At 45.7% G+C, this 20,646-nt stretch overlaps 1 protein-coding gene across 1 annotated transcript in view; it reads right to left on the bottom strand.

Annotated features, from left to right (window-relative positions):
- The window catches only part of LOC139370795 (bassoon (presynaptic cytomatrix protein) b), a 122,205-nt gene that overhangs the window by 20,896 nt on the left and 80,663 nt on the right, over window positions 1-20,646 (bottom strand). Inside the window, exon 5 of the mRNA XM_071110566.1 lies at window positions 13,979-20,638. Coding sequence (XP_070966667.1) covers window positions 13,979-20,638 — 6,660 coding nt within the window. The remainder of the gene's footprint in view (window positions 1-13,978; window positions 20,639-20,646) is intronic.

Genomic DNA, 20,646 nt, shown 5'->3' with positions numbered 1-20,646 from the left:
GGATTAATCAGAATAGTTGGGTAACATAGATAAGATGTTTTATTTTCATTATATGCTTGTGAGTTACTTCTCATTTAGAATGTATCTTGTTGTACTATAGTGGTGGCCATTTGCAGTTATCCTTTCTCTGTCCTGGGGTCAGTTACTTGGGCCGCAGAGAGGGGAGAGGTCAAGCTTGTCTTCATATGTAAACATATCTTTTAAACCATGTGAAGGGATGATTGAGGGGGAACCAATTATATCTTGGCTCCACAATGTCTGTGTGCCAATCACTGTGTCTCTGATCTTGTCCAGGAGGGGTGTATTTGATATATGCCTGTTGATGAGGTTTTGTTTTATGGTCCTGAGTGGTACCAAGAGCGAGATAAGAACATAGTTTAGGAGACAAAGCTAAACGATAATTTATAGCCAATGCTGTCTGGCTATGTGTGTCTTTGCTATAAAGGATCTCAGTTGTAATGTGTAAGCACTCTCAGATAATTCATGTATAGACACTGAATTGATCTGAGAGCCACAGGGTTGTGATGGAGCTCATAATAATTAAAGATGGACTTTATGATAACTCTGACTTGTGTGGTGGTTTAGTCTCATGATTTGGTAAATACAGGACATTTCCACTACACCAGCTGGTCTACACATGCTTAGAGGGATGCCGTCTGAGCCAGCAGCCTTGCGAGGGTTAACACGTTTAAATGTTTTACTCACATCAGCCACGGAGAAGGAGATGGGGGCAGTCCTTGTTAGCGGGCCACGACGGTGGCACTGTATTATCCGCAAAGAGGGCAAAGGAGGTTTTTAGTTTGTCTGGAAGCGTGACGTCGGTGTCCGTGACATGGCCGGATTTATTTTTGTAGTCCGTGATTTCCTGTAGACCTTGCCACATACGTCTCATGTCTGAGCCGTTGAAATGCAACTCCACCTTGTCCCTGTACTGGCATTTTGCTTGTTTGATTGCCTTGCGGAGGGAATAGCTACACTGTTTATATTCAGACATATTCCCAGACCTCTTTCGATGGTTGAATGCGGTGGATAGCGCTTTCAGTTTTTGCCCGAATGCCGCCATCCAGCCACGGTTTCTGGTTAGGGTAGGTTTTAATAGTTACAGTGGGTACAACATCTCCAATGCACTTCATTATAAACACACTCAACGAGTCAGCGTATAGGTCGATGTTGTTCTCTGAGGCTGACCGGAACATATTCCAGTCCGCGTGATCAAAACAAATCTTGAAGCATGGCTTCCAATTGGTCGGACCAGCGTTGAATGGTTCTCGTCACTGTTACATCCTGTTTGAGTTTCTGCCTATGAGACAGAAGGAGCAAAATGGCGTTGTGGTCGGATTTGCCAAAGGGAGGGTGGGGAAGGGCTTTGTATGCATCGCGGAAGTTAGAGTAGCAATGGCCGAAGGTATTGCGCATGTACGTAGCGCAATCAATATGCTGGTAGAGTTTAGGTATACTTGTTCTCAATGTTACTTTGTTAAAATCCCCCAACTGCAATAAATGCAGCCTTAGGATGTATGGTTTCCAGTTTGCATACAATCCAGTGAAGTTCCTTGATGGCTGTCTTGGTGTCTGCTTGAGGGGGAATGTACACAGATGTGACTATAACTGACGAGAATTCTCTTGGTAGGTAAAATGGCCGGAATTCTAGATTGGGTGAGCAGAGGGACGTGAGTTCCTGTATGTTGTTATGATTACACCATGAGTCGTTAATCATAAAGCATACACCCCCGTCCTTCTTTTTCCCAGAGAGGTGTTCATCTCTGTTGGCGCGATGCATGGAGAAGCCCGGTGGCTGAACCGATTCCGACAACATATCCCAAGAGAGCCATGTTTCGGTGAAACAGAGAATGTTACAATCTCTGATGTCTCTCTGGAAGGCAACCCTTGCTCGAATTTCGGCTACCTTGTTGTCAAGAAACTGTACATTGGCTAATAGTATACTAGGGAGCGGTGTGCGATGTGCACGTCTACGGAGCCTGGCCAGTTGGCCGCTTCATCTGTCCCTTCTGCGGTGTCGTTCTTGTGGATCGCCTACTGGAATTAGCTCCATTGTCCTGGGTGGTGGTCCGAACAGATGATCCGCTTCGGGAAAGTCGTATTCCTGGTCATAATGTTGGTAAGTTGACGTTGCTCTTAAATCAGATAGATCTGCCCGGCTGTATGTAATAAGACTTAAGATTTCCTGAGGTAACAATGTAAGAAATAATACATTAAAAAAACTAAATACTGTGTCGTGTCTTTGGCTATGCCGGATTAAGTGATATGACATGCTATTCTATAAAATCCTTTCTCTGTAATTAATATTACCTGATTGAGCTAATCATGAAAATGTAATTAAGTAGAAAGTCGGGGCACCAGGAAAGAATATTTATAGAGCAGTTATCTTACGAATAAACTCTTAAAGACCTAGTAATATTTTACATCAATAGCAATATAATCGTCAATATTAATCACGAACCCAGGATAGCAAGTTGAATCAGCAATACAAAATTGGGTTTAATTATTTATTTACTAAATACCTAACTAATCACACAGAATTACATATACGCAGAATGTATTATACCTCAATTACAAATTATGTCATAAAGGAAAAAGTCCCTAGCGGACGGAACAGATATGACAGCTGGTTACACAAAGAAAAGGGGGCTGGGTTTGAGTGAAAGAGCGGGAAGACTGAAGAACAAAGGAAGAAGCGATGTCTCTATCGGCAGCTACTCTATCGTAAATACAGAATCTTATGCATTCTAAATTACCGCCCATTTGGAAAAGGAAAATGCAATAAATATTTACTCTGAGCTGCGCTTCAATTGGTGGAAGGCCGTGTTCAGGTTGGTGGAAGGCCGTGTTGCGCAACAGAGTCCTTTGACCTCTGAAGAGTGTCTCTGGTGGTGAACGGGAAACGTTGTAGTGTCGTCGTTGTGTGGTAGACCGGATACTCTGTCCGTCCTCTCCTAGCCCAAGTTTACAGCGGCCGCTGCTAACTCTACGGCTAGGAGGGATTACTTCTGTAGCGAATAAGAGTTCAAAGTTCCTACCATTCTCAACCAAAGCTCACGCTGAGGTTGGCTTCGTTCTGTAGTTATTATCTGAATCCTTCTGACATTGGACCGTCATCCTAATGTATCCGGAACAGGAGGTTACATTTTCGTCAAGGGCTTATATAGTGGTGGTTGAAAGGGTGTGTTTCATAGTTTATAGCCCATGTCTCTTCAAAGGGGTGGGCCACTGATTGAACAGAGCCCTAACCTTATGCCCTAACCTTACAAATCTCTCATTTGGAAGCTAAAATTACGTTTAATCTTTTCACCAATAATTTTATATTTAAACATTTGAATTGCACAAGAATTCCATGTGAATCTGATAACTATAATGTGTAGACTTTCCCAGATACAGTGGGGCAAAAAAGTATTTAGTCAGCCACCAATTGTGCAAGTTCTCCTTACCCACAGGCCAACGTCATGACAACTGCATAGTTTCCTAAGAACTCGAAGTCGGAAGTTTACATACACCTTAGCCAATTACATTTAAACTCTGTTTTTCACAATTCCTGACATTTAATCCTAGAAAAATTCCCTGTCTTAGGTCAGTTAGGGTCACCACTTTATTTAAAAAATGTGAAATGTCAGAATAATAGTAGAGAGAATGATTTACTTCAGCTTTTATTTCTTTCATCACATTCCCAGTGGGTCAGACATTTTAATACATTCAATTAGTATTTGGTAGCATTGCCTTTAAATTGTTTAACTTGGGTCAAACATTTTGGGTAGCCTTCCACAACTTCCCAGAATAAATTGGGTGAATTTTGGTCCATTCCTCCTGACAGAGCTGGTGTAACTGAGTCAGGTTTGTAGGCCTCCTTGCTGACACACGCTTCAATATATCCACATACTGTTTCCATCCACATAGTTTTCCTGCCTCGTGATGCCATCTATTTTGTGACGTGCACCAGTCCCTCCTGCAGCAAAGCACCCCCACAACATGATGCTGCCACCTGAGTGCTTCACGGTTGGGATGGAGTTCTTCGGCTTGCAAGTCTTCCCCTTTTTCCTCCAAACATAACATTATGGCCAAACAGTTATATTTTTGTTTCATCAGACCAGAGGACATTTCCCCAAAAAGTACGATCTTCGTTCCCATGTGCAGTTGCAAACCGTAGTCTGGCTTTTTGTGGCGGTTTTGGAGCAGTGGCTTCTTCCTTGCTTAGTGGCCTTTCAGGTTATGTCGATATAAGACTTGTTTTACTGTGGATATAGATACTTTTGTACCTGTTTCCTCCAGTATCTTCACAAGGTCCTTTGCTGTTGTTCTGGGATTGATTCGCACCAAAGTATGTTCATCTCTAGGAGACAGAACGTGTCTCCTTCCTGAGCTCTATGACAGCTGCATGTTCCCATGGGGTTTATACTTGCATACTATTGTTTGTACAGATGAACGTGGTACCTTCAGGTGTTTGGAAATTGCTCTGAAGGATGAACCAGACTTGTGGAGGTCTACAATGTATTGGTCTTGTGTGACTTATTTACATTTTCCCATGATGTCAAGAAAAGAAGCACTGAGTTTGAAGCTAGGCCTTGAAATACATCCACAGGTACACCTCCAATTGACTTAAATTATGTCAATTAACCTATCAGAAGCTTCTAAAGTCATTCCATAATTTTCTGGAATTTTCCAAGCTGTTTAAAGGCAGTCAACTTAGTATATGTAAACTTCTGACCCACTGGAATTGTGATACCAGTGAATTAAAAGTGAAATAACCTGTCTGTAAACAATTGTTGGAAAAATGACTTGTGTCATGCACAAAGTAGATGTCCTAACCGACTTGCCAAAACTGTAGTTTGTTAACAAGAAATGTGTAGTGTGGTTGAAAAACGAGTTAATGACTTCAACTGTATATATATATATCAAATATATATCAGTCATTCAAACTCAGTGCCTCTGAGTTTTGAACGGAAGTGTATATATATATATATATATATATATATACATACATACATATACTGAATATATACACTTCCGTTCAAAAGTTTGGGGTCACTTAGAAATGTCCTTGTTTTTGAAAGAAAATCTATTTTTTTGTCCATTAAAATAATATCAAATTGATCAGAAATACAGGATAGACATTGTCAATGTTGTAAATGACTATTGTTGATGGAAAAGGCTGATTTTGAATGGAATATCTACATAGGTGTACAGAGGCCCATTATCAGCAATCATCACTCGTGTTCCAATGTCACGTTGTGTTAGCTTATCGAAGTTTAGAAATTAGAAAACCCTTTTGAAATTATGTTAGCATAGCTGAAAACTGGTGTCCTCATTAAAGAAGCAATAAAACTGGCCTTCTTTAGACTAGTTGAATATCTGGAGCATCAGCAATTGTGGGTTTGATTACAGGCTCAAAATGGCCAGGAACAAATGACTTTCTTCTGAAACTCGTCAATCTATTCTTGTTCTGAGAAATGAAGGCTATTCCATGCGAGAAATTGCCAAGAAACTTGAGATCTCGTACAACGCTGTGTACTACTCCCTTCACAGAACAGAGCAAACGAACCAGAATAGAAAGACGAGTGGGAGGCCCCGGTTCACAACTGAGCAAGAGGACAAGTACATTAGAGTGTCTAGTTTGAGAAATAGACACCTCACAGGTCCTCAACTGCAGCTTCATTAAATAGTACCCGCAAAACACCAGTCTCATTGTCAACAGTGAAGAGGCAACTCCGGGAAGCTGGCCTTCTAGGCAGAGTTCCTCTGCAGTGTCTGTGTTCTTTTTCCCCCATCTTAATGTTTGATTTCTATTGACCAGTCTGAGATATGGCTTTTTCACTGTTGATGTTGAGACTGGTGTTTTGCGGTTACTATTTAATGAAGCTGCCAGTTGAGAAGTTGTGAGAAATCTTTCCTGACATGAACTGAAGCCACGTCTCATGCCTCTGGCACATTGAATGTTTCCTCTCCAAGCACTGTGATTATACCTGTCAATTTTCTGTCATTACCGTATGTAGTCAATCAGAGACACATACACAATCACATTATTACACATCAATGATTTTACTCCTTGATTGTATTAACTCATTCTTAGCTCTTTTTTTCTAACTGTGTAGTCTATTGTGTAATAGTTTTTTGTCCTCCCAGTCAAATTCTGTCCTGCCCTCAGCAGAAGTTGAGCTGTTCTCCAACACCATTCATTCATAATGAGCCTGTCCTGCACTGAAGTCAAGACTCTGAACACCTCAACTCATGCCTCATACCCTCATTCAATCACTGCTGTGATCCCTTCCCAACACTTATTCCCATTCCCCATAATATGGGCGGCAGGGTAGCCTAGTGGTTAGAGCATTGGACTAGTAACCGGAAGGTTGCGAGTTCAAACCCCCGAGCTGACAAGGTACAAATCTGTCGTTCTGCCCCTGAACAGGCAGTTAACCCACTGTTCCCAGGCCGTAAAATAAGAAAATAAGAAAAATAAGAATTTGTTCTTAACTGACTTGCCTGGCTAAATAAAGGTAAAAAAAAATAAAAAATATCATACTATAAATCTATCTGAGCAAGGCAATTAACCCCCAACAACTGCTTCCCGGGTGGCCAATGGAGGTCGATTAGGGCAGCCTCCCAGTACCTTTCTGATTCAGAGGGGCTAGGTTAAATGTAAAGGAAACATTTTTGTTAAATGCATTCAGTTGTGCAACCCTTTCCCTTTCCCAGTACATTGTACAGCAAGCAGTTTAACAGTTAATACCCTCACATACAGTGCCTTGCGAAAGTATTCGGCCCCCTTGAACTTTGCGACCTTTTGCCACATTTCAGGCTTCAAACATAAAGATATAAAACTGTATTTTTTTGTGAAGAATCAACAACAAGTGGGACACAATCATGAAGTGGAACGACATTTATTGGATATTTCAAACTTTTTTAACAAATCAAAAACGGAAAAATTGGGCGTGCAAAATTATTCAGCCCCCTTAAGTTAATACTTTGTAGCGCCACCTTTTGCTGCGATTACAGCTGTAAGTCGCTTGGGGTATGTCTCTATCAGTTTTGCACATCGAGAGACTGACATTTTTTCCCATTCCTCCTTGCAAAACAGCTCGAGCTCAGTGAGGTTGGATGGAGAGCATTTGTGAACAGCAGTTTTCAGTTCTTTCCACAGATTCTCGATTGGATTCAGGTCTGGACTTTGACTTGGCCATTCTAACACCTGGATATGTTTATTTTTGAACCATTCCATTGTAGATTTTGCTTTATGTTTTGGATCATTGTCTTGTTGGAAGACAAATCTCCGTCCCAGTCTCAGGTCTTTTGCAGACTCCATCAGGTTTTCTTCCAGAATGGTCCTGTATTTGGCTCCATCCATCTTCCCATCAATTTTAACCATCTTCCCTGTCCCTGCTGAAGAAAAGCAGGCCCAAACCATGATGCTGCCACCACCATGTTTGACAGTGGGGATGGTGTGTTCAGCTGTGTTGCTTTTACGCCAAACATAACGTTTTGCATTGTTGCCAAAAAGTTAAATTTTGGTTTCATCTGACCAGAGCACCTTCTTCCACATGTTTGGTGTGTCTCCCAGGTGGCTTGTGGCAAACTTTAAACAACACTTTTTATGGATATCTTTAAGAAATGGCTTTCTTCTTGCCACTCTTCCATAAAGGCCAGATTTGTGCAATATACGACTGATTGTTGTCCTATGGACAGAGTCTCCCACCTCAGCTGTAGATCTCTGCAGTTCATCCAGAGTGATCATGGGCCTCTTGGCTGCATCTCTGATCAGTCTTCTCCTTGTATTAACTGAAGGTTTAGAGCAGGGGTGTCAAAGTCAAATGGACGGAGGGCCAAATAAAAAAATCAGCTACAAGACGAGGGCCGGACTGTTCGAATGTTCATTGAAAAATTTTTAAATGACGCATATAGTCTAGTGAACCTAATTGAACCTACTGAAAACCTAACAAATATATTACAATATGATCAGATAAATAAAGCAATATTTTCTTATGGCTCTGTCAGTAATCTTTAATTTTCAACAGACACAAAAGACAAATTTCCTTTATATAAATATCCCCATAACATGAACATTAAATGAAAGAAACCGATATTCAAGGCACCATCAGTAGACTATATTTTCTATTTTAGCAAAAGTGGGCTAAATTTACTTCAAAGAAAAAACAATAATAGCAATTTTCTATCATCCACTCAACTGAAATATTTTTAAAATATAATTGGATTGAAATACAAAAAAATAAAGTGCAAAAATCTATTAATCAAAAACAACACTTTGTTTAAGGAGAAGTAACATGCAGTGAAAACAAATATTACATTTTAACTTTTAAACTTGAACTGAGTAAAAACTCTAAATATGTGATTGCACAGTAATGTTCACTTGTTTGAGGTTGAGGGTGATACTTGGTGGTGTCCCATCTTTTCCACAAGTTCATCAATGTTCGGGGTAAGGCTCTGAGCTGAAGAAATCCTCAGAATTGAGTGGAGGTGTTCAGCAGTAAGTCGACTTCTGTGTGATGTTTTGTTCAGGTTCATCAAAGAAAACAGTTGTTCACACAGGTATGTGCTGCCAAACATAGACAACGTTTGAGCAGCCTGGATGCGCAGCTGGGGCATTGTGCCGGGGAGGAAACGGGCGAACTCCGCAGCACCCACTGCCGCATATTTTGCCCTCAGTGCATCATTGCATTGGAGGTCAATCAACTCCATTTGGAGGTTTGGTGGTGAGCTTTCCACGTCAACAGCAAATGGGTTACCGAGCAGTTCCAACCTGCTTTTTTGTGCTTCAAAGTCAGCAAATCGGCGTCGAAAGTCAGCGGCAAGCATACCTATTTTATCAGCCAACTGTGTGCTCGGGAACGCACTGGTAGAGAGCTTCTCTTTCATGGTCTGGCAGCTGGGAAAGTGGCTCAAATTTTCTTTCCGCATCTGCGTCTCCCACAGAGTCAGTTTGGTTTTAAATGCCTTCACTGTACTGTACATATCAGAGATGACACGATCCCGACCCTGCAGCTGCAAGTTTATTGCATTCAGATGACTCGTAATGTCACACAGAAAAGCCATTTCACACAGAAACATTTCGTCTCGGAGTTGTGTTGTGTCTTTCCCTTTGCTGTCCAAGAACAGACAAATCTCCTCACGAAGCTCGAAACATCTTTGAAGCACCTTTCCCTGGCTTAGCCATCGCACCTCTGTGTGATAAGGCAAATCACCATGCTCCGTTTCTAACTCCGTCAGAAATGCCTTGAACTGGCGGTGATTCAAACCTTTGGCTCTGATAAAGTTAACTGTGCGCGTGATGATGCTCATTACATGCTCCATTTTCAAGGCTTTACCGCACAACGCTTCCTGGTGTATGATACAATGATAAGCTGTCAGCTCACCTGTCGCGTTTTCCTCTTGCATCTTTTCCCGTATCTTCGCCACCAGTCCGCTCCTGTGTCCACACATCGCAGGTGCTCCGTCGGTTGTCAAACCCACGAGTTTTTCCCAAGGCAGCTCCATCTCATTTACACATCTTGACACCTCTTCATACAAATCATGCCCCGTAGTTGTGCCATGCATAGGACGTAAAGCCAAAAACTCCTCTGTCACGCTTAGGTTGGAGTCCACTCCGCGGATGAAAATTGACAACTGGGCAATGTCAGAAATGTCGGTGCTCTCATCCACAGCCAAGGAATATGCAATAAAATCTTTTCCCTTTTTCACAAGCTGCTCTTTTAGATTGATGGACAACTGGTCTACTCTCTCGGCAATGGTGTTTCTGCTCAGACTCACATTTAAAAAGAGTTGCCTTTTTTCTGGGCAAACTTCGTCACAAACTTTAATCATGCAGTTTTTGATGAAATCCCCCTCCGTAAATGGCCGGGCTGATTTAGCGATCTCTTCTGCCAAAATAAAACTGGCCTTGACAGTTGCGTCCGCGTGTGTGTCCGCGTGTTTCGTTTCATAATGTCGTCTCAGATTATACTCTTTCAGTACCGCCACACTTTCTCCACACAGAAGACACACAGGTTTTCCAGCTACCTTCGTGAACATATACTCCGACTCCCACCTTGTTTGAAACCCCCGGTTCTCAGTATCCACCTTCCGTTTTGCCATTTTTGATGGGTATCTGAAAGTTAATTTTACTGTGATGCTGACGACTGCTGTGCCAATAAATATTGAAATGAAGCAGCCTACTGCTCGGTGCGTCACCTTTGCATTGTGGGAAATGTAGTATTGGTGCGTGTAAAAGATCTGCGGGCTGCCGGCTTGCTGCGGGCCGGTTCTAATAATAAATCAAGATCATCCCAGGGGCCGTAAAAAACCTTCTTGCGGGCCGGATGTGGCCCGCGGGCCTTGACTCTGACATATGTGGTTTAGAGGGACGGCCAGGTCTTGGTAGATTTGCAGTGGTCTGATACTCCTTCCATTTCAATATTATCGCTTGCACAGTGCTCCTTGGGATGTTTAAAGCTTGGGAAATCTTTTTGTATCCAAATCCGGCTTTAAACTTCTTCACAACAGTATCTCGGACCTGCCTGGTGTGTTCCTTGTTCTTCATGATGCTCTCTGCGCTTTTAACGGACCTCTGAGACTATCACAGTGCAGGTGCATTTATACGGAGACTTGATTACACACAGGTGGATTGTATTTATCATCATTAGTCATTTAGATCAACATTGGATCATTCAGAGATCCTCACTGAACTTCTGGAGAGAGTTTGCTGCACTGAAAGTAAAGGGGCTGAATAATTTTGCACGTCCAATTTTTCAGTTTTTGATTTGTTAAAAAAGTTTGAAATATCCAATAAATGTCGTTCCACTTCATGATTGTGTCCCACTTGTTGTTGATTCTTCACAAAAAAATACAGTTTTATATCTTTATGTTTGAAGCCTGAAATGTGGCAAAAAGTCGCAAAGTTCAAGGGGGCCGAATACTTTCGCAAGGCACTGTACCTTCACTTGTTCCAAATGTTGCTGTGTTACAGCCTGAATTCAAAATTGATTAAATATATTATTGTCCTCGTCCATTTACACACAATACCCCATAATGACAAAGTGAAAACATGTTTCAATACATTTAAGCAATTATATTGAAAATGAAAAATATAAATATCTAGCTTCAATAAATATTCACACCCGAGTCAATACATGTTAGAAGCAGCTTTGGCAGTGATTTCAGCTTTGAATCTTAATTGATAAGTCCCTAAGATTTTTGCACACCTGGATTGTACAAATTTTGCACGTTATTATTTTAATTCTTCAAGCTCTGTCAAATTGGTTGTTGAACATTGCTAGACAGACATTTTCAAGTCTTACCATAGATTTTCAAGTCATTTTAAGTGAAAACTGTAACTAGGCCACTCAGGAACATTCAATGTCGTCTTGGTAAGCAACTCCAGTGCATATTTGGCCTTGTGTTTTAGGTTATTGTCCTGCTGAAAAGTGAGTTTGTCTCCCAGTGTCTGTTGGAAAGCCGACTGAGCCAGGTTTTCCGCTAGGAATTTGCCTGTACTTAGCTCTATACCCATAACATGATTCAGCCAACACCATGCTTGAAAATATGAAGAGTGGTACCTATTGATGTGTTGTGTCTGATTTCTTTACTACATTTTTTGCAGTTATACTTTAAATCAAATCAAATAAAACGTTATTAGTCACATGCGGCGAATACAACTTACAGTGAAATGCTTACTTATGAGCCCCTAACCAACAATGCAGTTTAAAAAATATGAATAAGAATAAGAGATAAAAGTAACAAGTAATTAAAGAGCAGCAGAAAAATAACAATGGTGAGACTATATACAGGGGGGTACTGGTACAGAGTCAATGTGCGGGGGGCGCCGTTTAGTTGAGGTAATATGTACATGTAGGTAGAGTTATTAAAGTGACTATGCATAGATGATAACAACAGAGAGTAGCAGTGGTGTAAAGTGGGGGGGGCAATGCAAATAGTCTGGGTAGCCATTTGATTAGGTGTTCAGGTACCGCTTGCCATGCGGTAGCAGAGAGAACATTCTATGACTATGGTGGCTGGAGTCTTTGACAAATTTTAGGGCCTTCCTCCGACACCGCCTGGTATAGAGGTCCTGGATGGCAGGAAGATTGGCCCCAGTGATGTACTGGGCCGTTCACACTACCCTCTGTAGTACCTTGCGGTCGGAGGCCGAGCAGTTGCCATACCAGGCAGTGATGTAACCAGTCTGGATGCTCTCGATGGTGCAGCTGTAGAACCTTTTGAGGATCTGAGGACCCATGCCAAATCTTTTCAGCCTCCTGTGGGGGAATAGGTTTTGTTGTGCCCTCTTCCAGACTGTCTTGGTGTGCTTGGACCATGTTAGTTTGTTGGTGATGTGGACACCAAGGAACTTGAAGCTCTCAACCTGCTTCACTGCAGCCCCATTGATGAGAATGGGGGGGGGTGCTTGGTCTACTTTTTCCTGTAGGAAACAATCATCTCCTTTGTCTTGATCACGTTGAGAGAGAGGCTGTTGTCCTGGCACCACACAGCCAGGTCTCTGACCTCCTCCCCATAGGCAGTCTTTTCATTGTCGATGATCAGGCCTACCACTGTTGTGTCATCTGCAAACTTAATAATGGTCGTGCCTGGCCGTGCAGTCATGAGTGAACAGGGAATACAGGAGGTGTGGAAAAGGGCAATGTGCAGTGCAATAGAGATTTAGTGCCTTGTTGCAAACAGGATGCATGTTTTGAAATATTTTTTACTCTGTACAGGCTTCCTTTTCACTCTGTCATTTAGGTTAGTATTGTGGAGTAACTTCAATGTTGTTGATACATCCTCAGATTTCTCCTATCACAGTCATTAAACTCTTTAAATGGCCTCATGGTGAAATCCCTGAGCGGTTTTCTTCCTCTCCTGCAACTGAGTTAGGAAGGACGTGTGTATCTTTGTCGTGACTGTGTCTATTGATACACCATTCAAAGTGTAATTAATAACTTCACCATGCTCAAAGGGATATTTTATGACTGCTTTGAACATTTTTACCCAACTACCAATATGTGCTCTTCTTTGCAAGGCATTGGAAAATCTCCCTGGTCTTTGTGGTTGAATCTGTGTCTGAATTGCAGTTCTCGACTGAGGGACCTTACAGATAATTATATATGTAGGGTAAACAGGTTAAACATTATTATTGCACACAGAATGAGTCCATACAACTTCTGTGACTTGTTAAACAAAAGTTTACTCCTGAAATGATTTAGGCTTGCCATAATAAAGGGGTTGAATACTTATTGAGTTAAGACATTTCAGCTTTCGTTTTTAATTCATTTGTAAACATTTCTAAAAACAAAAAAAATATGGGGTACTGTGTGTAGGCCAGTGACACAAAATCTCAATTAAATATATTTAAAATTCAGGCTGTAACACAACAAAATGTGGAAAAGTTATGAATTAAGAGTATGAATACTTTCTGAAAGCACTGTAGCTAGCTCTCTGTCTGCTGCTTCTCCTTAACTTTGTAAGAAATTAATTTGTTCAAAACTGCTCAACTGTCTTTCTCTCTTTTTGAGTCAACTACTCAACACATTTTATGCACTGGAGTGCTATCTATCTGTACCTTATGCTTTTATTACTAGATTCATTCACTGATGCTTTGATTGGGTGGACAACATGTCAATCCATGCTGCAAGAGCTCCGATTCCTCCGGACGTCATCATAATTACTGGGTAAGTCTATGGAAGGAGGTGAGAACCATTAACCTCCTAAGTGTTGTATTGAAGTCAATGTACCCAGAAGAGGACGGAAAATTGCTGTCCTCCAGCTACACTATGGTGCTACGCCAGAGAGTCCTGTTGAGGATACTGTAGGATACTGTAGACAACCTTTGCAAAACAGTGTGTTCTAATCTGTTATTTGGTGACGTGAATATATTTAGAATATTTTTTTGCAGGGTAGGACCTGTTTCATCTTTGCAATCGGGGTTCTCACAGGGTTTTAATGTTACTGAAGTGAAAGTGAAATAATAATGCAACTTATTACATACCTGACTGTTGGAGAGGGCCTGCTGATGATACGGTGAGAACCTGTTCTTGGCAGGGTCTTCTGAGGTGGGGCTGAGGGGTTTGGGGTCTGACATGGAGCGCTGCACACTCTTGATGGGCCTGGGGAGGCTCTGATGACGCTGAGGGGACTCGGCAGTGAAGGCTTTCTGCTGGGGTGTGACGTGCGCCTTGTTGAGTTTCTCCTGGGAGGTGAAGGTGGTCTCCAGCATCCGATGGGGTGACAGTGGGGACACAGGGGAGTACAGCACCTGAGGAGACTTGGGAGGCTGGCGAGATGGGGACTCATTCTGCTGCTGGCCTTGGTAGCCGATATCCAGAGGATCGGGTTTCCTCCTTTCAAACTTGGCCACCCCTTGGGGAGGAGATGGGGTGGAGCCTACCATCTGCATGGTGGTGGAATATGGGCTGATGGTGGTGGGGACACTGAGCTGAGGGGCCACCACCCCCTGAGACTGGACCTCTGGTTCGGTCTGACAGGCCAAGCTCTCACCCTTATGGGTTCTCTCAGGAGCAGAGATGTAATGTAGTAGCTCCACCTTGTTTGTCTCAGCCGCAGTGATGTGGATTGCAGGTGAGACCCTGCCCAACTGGTCTGTCTCAGTCTGGCATGAGGAGTCGTTGGTGGTCTGAATGGCTATGCTAGAGGAGGACACTTTGGAGACTCCGTCAGATTTGACCTCTGCGCTAGAGTCTGAGTGCTTGGAGAAGCGTGACCTCCTGCGCCTAACCGGTTGCTCCCACTCTGCTTGATCCTCGTCGTCTGTCTGGACGCTGCAGTCGGCGATGCGCCTGGTTCTCCTGCCCCTACGGTTCATATACCTGTCCTCACCATCTTCATCATCCGTCTGCACGCAGCTATCTGCAATCCTCCTCACCGGCTCCTCCTCTGCTTCGTCCCTAAGACGAGGCATGGAGTTCCGCTTCTTCATGACCCTGGACTCCGCCTGATCCTCACTATTTCTGAAGGACATCTCAGAAGCAGAGCTAGGTATAGGCCTTGGGGTCACCACTGTTTGGACCACCTGCCCTTCCATGTGGGGTTGCCAGAACTGCACACTTTGGCCCTCCTGTTGAATCACCCTACCACTCTGGTCACAGATGATGAAACCTTGTGGGGTTCCTCCTCCAACTACTAACCCTTGAGCAGTAGTGGCTGTAGCAGCTGCTGCTGCCGATGCAGCAGCTGCCTCGGCTGCTGCGGCTGCAGCTGCTGCCTCCACCACTGCAGTCTTCTGCCTCTTCTGCTCCTCCAACTGCTGCTGGAGCTGTTGCTGCAGCGACTGGATCTGGTCCAGTTGCATCCTCTGCTGGGCTAGCTGTTCCCTCTGCATGACCAGCTGGGTCTCCCTTTCCGATTGCTGCTGATGCAGGACTTGCTGTTTGATGGTCTGCAGCTCCTGAATCTCGCGCTGCACCAACATCTGTTCTTTCTCCCTGTGCCTCTGGAGCTCCATGCGGTCTCTCTCCAGTTCCTCATGCAGGCGCATTTGCCGAAGTTTCTCCAGCTCCACACGCTCTCGCTCCATCTGCAGCATCTGCTCTTGCTGCTGTCTCAAACGCTCTTCTACCTTTTCTAGCTCTGGGTCTACGGAAGTAGCAATGGTGGTGCTGGCTGCTGCAGCCTGGAGTGTGGTCTGGGGCTGCAGCTGAGTCTGGTGCTGCACTAGAGCCTGGGGCTGAGGCTGAGTTATTAGCTGGGACTGGGTTTGAGTCAGGGATAAAGCTTGAGTTTGAGTTGGTATTTCTTGTTGCATATGAGTTTGCATTTGTTGCTGTATTTGGGACTGCATTTGTTGCTGTATTTGGGCTTGCATTTGAGTTTGTGTAAGGGGGTGTGTCGTAACTTTCTGCACTTGGATATGAGTTTGGGGGGTCTGTTGGTTTGCAGACTGAATTGCCATTGCAGTAGTTTGTACAATCTGTCCACCCATATGAGAAACCGGGTGGGCCGGTGGTAAAGTTGCAGCTGTGTGCACAGCGACGGTTTCCAAAGGCTTCCCAAGGTAGACAGGAGCTTCCTGGGTGGAGGTGCTTGTGTCAGGTACATTTCCAGGAACACCCGCTGTTGTAAGAAACTGGTTGGGAGAAGCGTAACCGTAAGGTCCCTGTGTAGACAGAGGCATCCTTGGGGTCACATGAGGCAACCTAGTGAGGCTAGCCAGTGGTACAGCAGTCACGCCTGCAGGGTAAGGTCGGTATATTCCTCGTGGCATGGGTCGCAGAACAGAGGAAGGTTGGGTGGTTATTGGCAAGGTAGAGGCTATTGGGCTGTTGATGGTGGAGTATGTCATGCCATCAGCTCCTCTCATTGCAGATGGATATAAGGCCCGTATGCTTGCTTGTCTGGCATTGATCAGATTGGTTAGGGCTTGGCCGTGTGCAGTGGGCCTGCCGTCAGGGGCATAGAGTAGGTTGGCTCGGATTGATGCTAAACTTTGCTGTAGGTTGAGCCTGGCTGCAGGGCCTGCTCCTCTTCCAGCACCATACTGCATCATGTCAGGGTTGCTGTACCGTTGACCAAACTGATCCATAGAGTTCAGAGCTGCACACATTCGGCTGATCTCTCTGGCAGTGGTGGCACTATACTGTGCCAGGTTGGCGTCCGGTAAACCTGCCTGACCATAGCCGTAGTCTTGGTTGATGTTGGACATGGAGCCGTATCGTCGCAGGGGTAAGGGAGAACCTGTAACATCTCCTTCATGACGTAAGTCTGTGTAGGATCCATACTGCGCACCCATACCAAGATATCCTCCTTCGTAGGTTTGATTCATGGTGCTCAGATCCACAGCCAAGTCCCCAGGGTCAGTCCTCTGATAGTACTGAAGCCCTGCATTAGACAGGTTGGTGTCAGACATAGAAGGTTGAAGTCTCCCTCCAGGGGGTATAGGATATGGAGGGACTCCCTGCATTGGTTTAAGCTCCTCTGGTGCTCCTTGCATGCTTGATGTCTGGTAGCCATTATTTCCAGGTTGTTGTTGTTGTTGTTGTTGTTGTTGTTGTTGATGATGATGATGTTGCTGTTGTTGTTGTTGACGTTGTTGTTGTTGTTTCTGCTGCTGCTGTTGCTGCTGCTGCTGTTGTTGTTGTTGCTGCTGCTGTTGCTGTTGCTGCTGCTGTTGCTGCTGCTGCTGTTGCTGCTGCTGCTGTTGCTGCTGCTGCTGCTGCTGGCTTACACTGTAATGTGGGGCAGGGGGTGGAAGGGTGACTTGGGAAGGTTCAGTGGTAAGATTTTTCTGAGTTAAGTTCCCTGCACAACTACCAGCGAAGGGTAACTTGTAAACAACGTCACAACAAGCCACTTGGTTCTCTGGTTTCTGCATCTGTCCACCAGTGAGATCCAGGACCTGGGGAGGAGGAGGAGGCTCTTTGACCAGCTGAGTCACTGTGGCCACCTGAGATGTATTGCGGTCTTCCAGTTGGACCATCATAACATGGGGCTTTCCCGTGGACAGGTTCATGACCGTGGGCTTGTTCTTCAACTCCAAAGCAAGCCCACCCTGACAATAGTCATGCAGAGTGTTAGAGGAAGGTGGAGCCACAGACACTGGCTGAGGAGGTAAGGGAGATACTCTAGGAATTGCACTGACACTGACCACAGGCTGAGCAATGCCAATGCTTGTCTGGCTCACCACCAGGTCTTTCTTCAGCAACAGCGGCTGGACCTGGTTTGCTAGGTTATAGCGAGCGAAAGAGGACTGCTGGTGCTGCTGGAGCTGCTGCTCGAGGAGCTGTTGTTGCTGTAGGAGCTTCTGCTGCTGCATCTGGAGTTGCTGCTGCTGGATGCCCAAATCCTCCAGACATGCGTCAATCTTAGGAATGGACGGGTCAGTGATGGGTGTCTTAGTTTGTGTAAGACACATTGCTGATCCAACGCCTTGCCCCAGATCCATACGGTTCTGAAGGGGATCTCCATAAACCACTGGATGCCCCTTAGGCTGAGATATAAACATGGAGGCTGCCACGGTGACTGTTGTTGGAGTGGACGCAGACACATGCGGCTGCTCTTGTGCATTCAGGTTCATGGCTGCATTCAGGTCCTGCACCGCTGTGTGACGGCTGGGTGGTTGTTCAGCATCGAGAGAATACCTCCTTGTATCAGTTGCCAGAGACGTTAGATCCATGCCCTGGTCAGTCATGATGATTGGGGCAGGCTTCATTGGTGCTCTCAGGTCCACCACAGATGCAGGTCCAGTCGGATGCATTTGAATTTGGCCCTGCTCCACGACCCTAGAGGTACCTGGAACGTTGGAGATTCTACATAGGGAGATATTTTCCATTGACATTGACCCACGACTGTATGTGGTAGCTGTGGTTGTCATTGTCATGCTCATACCAACATTAACCCTCTCTGCAGTTTGGGGCCTCTGTAAACCGGGTTGAGGGGTTTGGTGCAGTGGGTGCATTTGTGTGGATGTTGGGGAGCTTGTTGAAGGAGTATGTTGCTGATACATGGGCTGACGTATACCCTGTGTTGGCGAGGACAGGGGCGAAGTGGAAGAGTTTACAGTTAAAGGCTTTGCAGAACTGGTGGTGGTCTCAGAGCCCAGAGTTATCACCATTACTGGTGAGTCGGAGGAGGACTGTTGTCTTGCAAGGCGTGGCGACGCTGACCTTTGTGGCGTCTGGGCTCCATGTTGTTGTGGCGGTATTGGGGAGGTTGGGCCACCAGCACCAGGCTGAGAATGTCGTGGGGACCCCCCAGGCCCAGTGGTTTGTGGGGACAGCCCAGGCCCTGTGGGTCGTGGGGACACCCCAGGCCCTGTGGGTCGTGGGGACACCCCAGGCCCTGTGGGTCGTGGGGACACCCCAGGCCCTGTGGGTCGTGGGGACGGGGAATGAGTGGGGCTCTGTGAGGGAGAGGGAGCAGGGGAAACAGGAGGACTGGGGCCTTTAAAATAGGAGAAGAGGGAGGATGCGATGGAGGGCACTCCAGGGTCAGGAGGAGGCACCCCCTGTGCTGGTCCATGAGTACCTGGTCTTCCAGCTGCCGGGGGGATAACACCCCCTATTTTGGCAGTCTGCGTCCTCATCCTGTCTTGGGTTTCTTTCGATAGATGCTGTGTCACACTGATTCCTTGGGGGATCCCTCGTCCAGACCCACGTGGGTCGTTTGAGGAGAAGGAAACAGGTGCAGAGATCTGTGTGGGACTGGAGCCAGGTGTTAGGGAAGCTCCAGTGTCTAGATGTTGTTTATTGCCAGGCTGAGGTGCCCCAGCCGGTTGCCTTTGTGGACTTCCTTGTTGTTGACCTGGCCTTCCTGGCTGTCCCTGCTGCTGCTGCTGCAGCATCTCTGCTTTCCTCATCATTTCTTCATAAACCTCCTCTGCACTTTTCAGTGTCTTGTCAGACGGTGAAGTGGCAGTAGGTTTTTCAGTGGGGGAGTAGAGAGACATGAACGTGGGTAGGTTGTGGTGGCTTCCTGACTTGTAGAGCTTGGAGCCCATCATTTCAAAGCCCTCTGCCTCTGAATCCATGGAAGGGGAGTACTCTGAGCAGGAGGATCTGTGGAGCTCCTCCATCTCTGCTGCCTGTCTCAGCTCCTCTGTTGGGGATGCATCCTCGATGGGAGAGAGGTTGCTGGGCGGAGTTTTGGATCTCTCTCTACGTCTCTGGGCCCTCAGCTCCTCTTTGTCTCTCTTAGTTTTCCTGGCTGTGCTGCGGATCCTCTGCAGGTCCAGATCTCTCATCTTCTCCTGTTCTCTCAAAAGCTCCTCTTCCTCCCTCAGCTCGTCTTCCTCGGATGAGTCCTCAATGGTGGGCAGGAGTGGGCCATGGGAGCGGTGGCGAGCCTTCCTCTGCTGCTTGGCTTCTTCCAGTCTCTGCCTGCGGCTGGGGCTGCTGTCACTGTCATCCTCCATAGAGGACACAGAGGTAGGGGATGTGCCGGAGGTGTAGCTGGGAGTGGTGGCAGGTAGGGTGGAGGAATACTCCCCCCTCGACCGCTCCTCTGGTGATCCAGTCAGGCTCTCCATCTCCAGCTCTGGCTCTCTGAGGTCATGCTCTGAGTTGTTCAGCTCGATGGTCTTAAACCGCCGCAGGCCTCCTTGGGAAGCCATCATACCTTCGTCTTCTTCACCATCAGTGCCCTTGGTGTCCTCTTCAAAACTACTGGAATGGTGGGTGAGGCTACGTCGTTTCTCCTTCCCCAAATCCTTTTTGTTTTTTGTTTTCTGGTAGCCGTACCCTTCTTCCTCCTCCATCTCATCCTCGTCAGCGCTCATTTCCATGATCTGCCTCCTCATGAACTCCTCATCTGTCATTTCTTTATGGGACTTCTTCTGCCTGGGCGGTAAGGGGGACAGACCACTCTCGCTGCTGTCCTCCACATAGTCGTGTCGCAGCTTTGAGCTGAGATCATCCGACACTTCCCCATCTGAGTTGTACTCCTCGTCCTGGCCAATGGACAGAGAGTGAGGCCTCCCCCGGCCCTGGTCTGCAGCCTCCTTGGACTTTGATTCTAGCAGCGGCCGCATGGAGCTCTCCAGCTTGGTTATCTCAGAGGGGCTAGAGGGGCCTCGTTCACTTAGCTTCAACCCCGGATCCTCCTGGATCTGGCCTGTGATCTCACCCATGGAGCCGGATATCCCATCTGACGAGTAGCCCGTGTCACTGAGGCTCTGTGTGCTGGACTTGTTGGAATACTGAAGGA

The sequence above is a fragment of the Oncorhynchus clarkii genome, chromosome 17 (assembly GCF_045791955.1).
Source record: "Oncorhynchus clarkii lewisi isolate Uvic-CL-2024 chromosome 17, UVic_Ocla_1.0, whole genome shotgun sequence".
Classification (NCBI taxonomy): Eukaryota; Metazoa; Chordata; class Actinopteri; order Salmoniformes; family Salmonidae; genus Oncorhynchus; species Oncorhynchus clarkii.
Note: the sequence above shows the minus strand (reverse complement) of the source record. Positions and strands in the feature narration are given on the sequence as shown.